Below are 6,000 nucleotides of genomic sequence, written 5' to 3' on the forward strand. Positions count from 1 at the left end.
TCGAGTGGTTGGGTCATGAGCACTAGCTCTTGTCTTAGCCCTATATGGCTTATGGTTATTTCGTCATTACTCGCTTTCTGAAGAAAAAAATGAATAAAAGGCCGTAGGAGAAAGGAAAAGGAGGAAGGAACCCTAGTTCTATCTTCCCTTGTGTAAAAACTGAAAAAACGGGTCTCTAATCAATCTACAGGAAAAGTTCGCTAAAACTCACAATGACTCGCGAACTTTAACTAGGGATAGGAAAGGAAGTGTTGATGTAGTTCTTACTCAAAGAGAGGCCACCAAATTAGTGACACCCTCATAAGTACTACGGAGTTGGAGTATTAGGTACGGTATTCGGTCAGGATACGCTTCAATCAGGCGATACAACCAAAAGCATATGATTGTTTTTTATGCATAGTAAGCAAACGTAGCAGCCGCTAAGCTAGCCGAGTTCCTCAATTCGTTTTCTTAGTACTGGATTAGTGAAATTTATATGGAACACAATGTTAAGAACTAAATAAATTTAAAGGAAGGATCTCACCCGAATAATCGTTTAAGCTCCCGAATACAGTTCAGAAAAGTTTCTTGAATCTTGATTAAGGAAAACCGCTACTCGTTGCCAGCCCTCGGAAAGAGATGCATCAAATGCAACAGTCCAGCATCTCTCGGTATCACTTTAAGCCAGCTGGATTCACACCATCGTGATCATATTGGGATCTTCGTTGCCCATCAGTTAAGACAGCTCCCAACAAACACCGCTCCTGGATCTTCTTTTTTTCTTTTTCACTTATCCGCCATGGTCTGATCTATTTCGATCCCGTTCATGAGGTTTTGAACAATTGAATAATCAGAAGTTTGTTTAAACATGATTAAAACGGTTAAAATCCATGCTCGAATGAAATAATCCAATCCGAAAATAGTTCCCAGGAATCGAACTCTGCGTACAGTTCTAAAGGAATTTTCTGGGAAATTGCGTGGGAATTCTAAGAAGAATATTAAGATATTTTTCAGCATATATCTAAGATTATGCTGAACTGAGTTCCAATGCAATACTCATAACAATTCTAGCATTATTTTTAAGGGCATACCTTGAATATTCTGAGGAATATTTTACAGAAACGTAACAGAAATTTTAAGAAAATTAACTTATGCAAATTCATGTGAAAATTACTAAGGATAAGAAGGCAATGGTGGACTATTCAAGGGAGAAACCCAATGTTTTAGACGAATTCGAAACCACGCTCTGAATTCTTGAGAATATTTTAAATTAAACCTGTGAAATTAAATTACCAATGTAATTTAGACACCGAAAATGTTTCAATATTCCGTGCACAAAAAGTTGTTAATTATTCAGAAGTTTATGCTGGACATTATTTTTTAGCTCCTTGTTTATTAAAAATATGAACGATTCTGAGACTTAAACTTATTTGAAATTCAGGATATATAAAAAAAAATCTCTCTCTCCTTTAGCCTGCACAAAAAGCGTCTATATAGCTGCCACAGGGATTCGAACCCAGACGTTTAACAATCTTGGCTAGTGGTAAATCTGGTGTCATCTAGTCTAAATCTACTGTTAACGAAGGAGTAGACGCAAGCTAACCTTTTGTGTATGCCAGGCAGAGCCTTCTTAGTTCGCTGGCGCCGGCAACTGAGTTAAAAATAAAAAGTGTGTTCCCAACACCTCTTACTCTCTGCACTCTTGCTGCACTGACATAAATGGCTAAATATATTTGTAACAAAGTTTGTTATAATTCTCAAATATTGCCGTTTACATTGCACTCGCTAATAAGATACTTTTTTTTTCTGATTATAAAGTAGCATAAGCATTATGCTAAGTATTAAGTAGCAACTTAGCTATATGAAAGTAATTAATTTAAGTATATGTAACAAAACAAAAATAAGATGAAAGCGATTCATTGATTGCATATGCACTATTTGAATTCTAATACAGTGTTAGTTGCACATTGTGTTTGGTTATGCGTTGAGATCTGTCTCGCACACCATTGCAAATTAAAGATATATTCGAAGTTAGTTTTGATTGCTAATGTTCGACGGTTAGTGTTGCAAATTTCTATTGATCATTTTAATTTGTATATCATCAAAAACATATTGTCTTTCACAAATTGCAACATATTTATTTGAAAAGGTGCACGCCAAAATTCAAAGAACGCAACTGAACTGATAATTTATGTTTTTGGATTCCGTTTATGAGCGAATATATCATTGGTTCACATTACTATTGCGCAATCGCTCCTAGATAGTTAAAATCTAAGTAAACCTTTTGATCAGAAGGGTCTTGCAGTGACAATTTCAATTTTATAATGCTAGTTGTGCATTCTTCATCACCAACGTAACATTTTTAGGTTTTACGGAATCAATATATACCAATGAACCGAGATCCACAATTGTTTACTTTTCTTATGAGTAACCCAAATGTGATTATACATTCTGTTAAAAGCTAAGTAACACCGTACCAGATGTTAGCACCAGCTAACATTCAATAATGAAACAGAAAGCATAGCAATACAATAACTTTTCAATACATGCTATCTTATCACCCGTGTAAATAGCCTTCATTGGTTTTACCCCTTTGTGGATAAGTTGCTTTGAGATAGGTAGTTTGATTCGACTTGCGAAATGAGGCCCCTGGATTTCCATCGAGTTAGGGAGAATCGAGTTAAGGAGAGATCGAGTAAGGGAGAGTTGACTGTAATAATTAATTATATTTTAGCATCCCAATCAAAAGAGAATGCTGTTAACAAAAAGGAGAAAAAGCACTAACTTTGGCCTATGGATCTCTGGATCGTTCTTAAATTTTTCGTAGAACAATGACAATACAAATGAATATGTTTGATTTTTAGTTTATCATTATCAAAAAAAAAAATGCTTGCCTTCGAAATTTATTTATGGGCCCAATATTAGGGACACTTAGGCTGAAATTAGGGACATTACCCGAGCAAAGTCTGAGATCAAATTAAAATCTAAATTTGATGTTGTGATTTCGCTGATAATGATTGCTCAGGTTGCTGTCGTTTTGGTTGTTTTAACGGTTAAAATATCAAAATTGAGAGCAAACAAATCTTCCTGTAACATCACATTGAAAACTATCTCTACTATCAGTGAGAGCAAACTGAAAACTTAATTTGATATCAATTTTACCCGTTGATAACAAAACAAGTATTCCATTTGATTTTATGCCAAGGCTATGAAAACAAACCCGCAACAATATATTTTTGAAGAGCAAATGAAAACAAAATTTGGTATCAAATTTGTCAATTGCGTAAACTGAAATCAAATTATGATTTCAGTTTGATGTTGATATCAAAACTTGATTCCAACTTGCTGTCATTTTGATGCTGGACTTTGCTCGGGTAACCCTATCAGCCCAATTCCATGTGAAAAACTTTTCCGTAGCCCTTAAAAAAAATTAAATTCTACTACCGGCTCAAGACTAAAACAAAACAAAAATTAAAAAAAAAAAAACTGTTTCATTTTTCGTGCTACTTATGCTAACAAACTTAGTTAAAATGTTGTTTTAAATTTTATTCTAACAAATTGTGTAACAATTTTATATCAAATACCATGATGATTTGTTATTCCTCATTTCACCACAGACTTTAAAACAAGATTATTTATAACAGAAGTTGATATAATCATGATATAATTTTGTTATAACGTTCTGGTCGGGACCCCTCCAAGAGTGAAACCTGAGGTGGACCGCTCCCCTCGCCCCTGCCACGGTTATTTTGCTCATTCCCTGAATTTGCAGAAAGCCAAATGAAGTTTTCAAATCCTTGAACCGAGATCCACAATTGTTTACTTTTCTTATGAGTAACCCAAATGTGATTATACATTCTGTTAAAAGCTAAGTAACACCGTACCAGATGTTAGCACCAGCTAACATTCAATAATGAAACAGAAAGCATAGCAATACAATAACTTTTCAATACATGCTATCTTATCACCCGTGTAAATAGCCTTCATTGGTTTTACCCCTTTGTGGATAAACACGTTCCCGCATACTATACGAGATAACGAGATGTAAATGATCTTTTGCAATGCCAAACAGCTCCAACTTTTTAATTGGAATTGGGAAGCTTACAGAATGAAAGACTGTTTCAGTCAGCTTGAGAAATTCATGAAAATGCAATATGATCGACTCATTTGCTTTATCACCGGTGCAATGGGATGGCTCCACCGCACTGAAAAAAATATTTCGCAATTTTCTAGAACGCACTAAAATACGTATGTAATAACGCAACAAACGGAAATCAAGCTAAAATGAAAAGTAAACTATCATCGATGGGCACAATCCTATCTTAGTTTAATGCATTCGATGCTCGAAAGCATTTTTTTCCTTTCGTGACAATTTAAATTACACCATATTTTCGACGTGATTCAGGTGCATCCTCTTTGTGATTGTAATATGTGATAGTTATATTAAATTATGTTGACTGTGTACATATAATGTAACACATCTACTATCTAGTGCTTTTTTCTAACATATATCACGGCTGAACAACCTTATGTCAATGTTTGTGTTGCCTTATCGATATCAGGTAATGCGTATTGCCTCAAGGCCATTTATTCATCGGTTTGTACTGTTCCTCTTACTAACATTTCCATTTTACAGAGGTGAAGAGATAAACATCAACACTTTTTTAATCACTCTGCAATCTCGTCGCACAATAATACTGCAAATACAATAATACGAAAAGATAAACACCATTACCTGAACTGACATCACAAGACTCATTGGATCCGACCCTTTTTGTGTTCGCTTTCTGGTGTTTTGTATTATCACATACTACTTAAAAACAAATGTAGTTTTTCCTGTTCCTTTAACCCAAAAAAGGGTTCCGTTTGATGCAAAGCAAGTGGGGAAACTTTTTCCAATCTTTATAATCCGGTTCTATCTTTGTGAGTGGTTTTCAATACATATTTTATCACTGACTGCTATCCGGCAGGAGTAAAATTTCACTCCTGTTCTGTGCTTTGTTTATTCTCACGCAACAAAAATCGATATACACATCGTCAAGCACCGTGCTCCGGCGATCTATTCTGGTTGTTTGTTTAAAAAGATTACGAATCGACACATCATTCCAACCGGATGATTAAAAACGTTTTTCTGGGTTAAACTACAACTTTATTAATGGAACTAACAACAGAATTGATTATTTTTCTTTTCCTCTACACTAGTGCACTTTTCGGGTAGCTTGGGGAATGTAAGAATATGGCCTGACACCGATCGACACCAACCGAACAACCACTCTAAATCATCTCATTTCATTGGCTAAACAGTTCCACTAGCCACATTGTTACAAATCACTCGAAACCGTGTCCATTTTTCCACGAAAACAGAATAAACCAATTACGTGAAAAGTTTTGTTATCCCGAAAGTGTCCATATGGGAATGGCGATAACAACATTCAGTGAGGGCATGCGTCGCTCCGCGCTGCATGGCGGCTGCGCAAATATCATCTGTCAAATATGTGAATATACCGGGAAACAAAATCAGTAGCAGGCACGTTTGAACTTGAAACTGTGAGTCACGTGTACGGGAGAAGCGTTATCAATTTATTCCTCTGGAGAATTGGGTACTGCTTTCACTACATGCGATGGATTGAGCTGTTCGTAGGTTGTTATATTTTTTTTTTGTAAATAACATTCATGTGAATAGAGCAGTAAATTTAGAGACGGTTACCCACCCGAGCAAAGTCCAGCATCAAAATGACAGCAAATTGAAATCAAGTTTTGATATCAACATCAAACTGACATCCAAATTTGATTTCAGTTTATGTAATTGACAAATTTTGTTTTCATTTTGCTGTACATTTGCTGTTCAAAAATATGTTGTTGTGGGTTTGTTTTCATTGCCTTAGCATAATATCAAATTGAATGCTTGTTTTGTTATCAACAGGAAAAATTGATATCAAATTGAATTTTCAGTTTGCTCTCACTGATAGCAGAAATAGTTTTCAATGTGATGTCACAGGAAGATTTTGTTGCTCTCAATTT

The 6,000-nt window shown here is 35.2% G+C and overlaps 1 protein-coding gene across 1 annotated transcript in view; it reads right to left on the reverse strand.

Moving 5' to 3' along the window:
* Nucleotides 1-5,386, reverse strand: part of Nep3 (Neprilysin 3) — a 39,551-nt gene extending 34,165 nt beyond the window's left edge. Inside the window, exon 1 of the mRNA XM_065229037.1 lies at nucleotides 4,715-5,386. Within this exon, the coding sequence (XP_065085109.1) occupies nucleotides 4,715-4,738 (24 nt within the window). The 5' untranslated portion in view covers nucleotides 4,739-5,386. The remainder of the gene's footprint in view (nucleotides 1-4,714) is intronic.
* Nucleotides 5,387-6,000: the final 614 nt, after the last annotated feature.

This window comes from Ochlerotatus camptorhynchus, unplaced genomic scaffold, assembly GCF_037179485.1.
Source record: "Ochlerotatus camptorhynchus isolate MF236.1 unplaced genomic scaffold, CSIRO-AGI_Acam_v1.1 ptg000306l, whole genome shotgun sequence".
Classification (NCBI taxonomy): Eukaryota; Metazoa; Arthropoda; class Insecta; order Diptera; family Culicidae; genus Ochlerotatus; species Ochlerotatus camptorhynchus.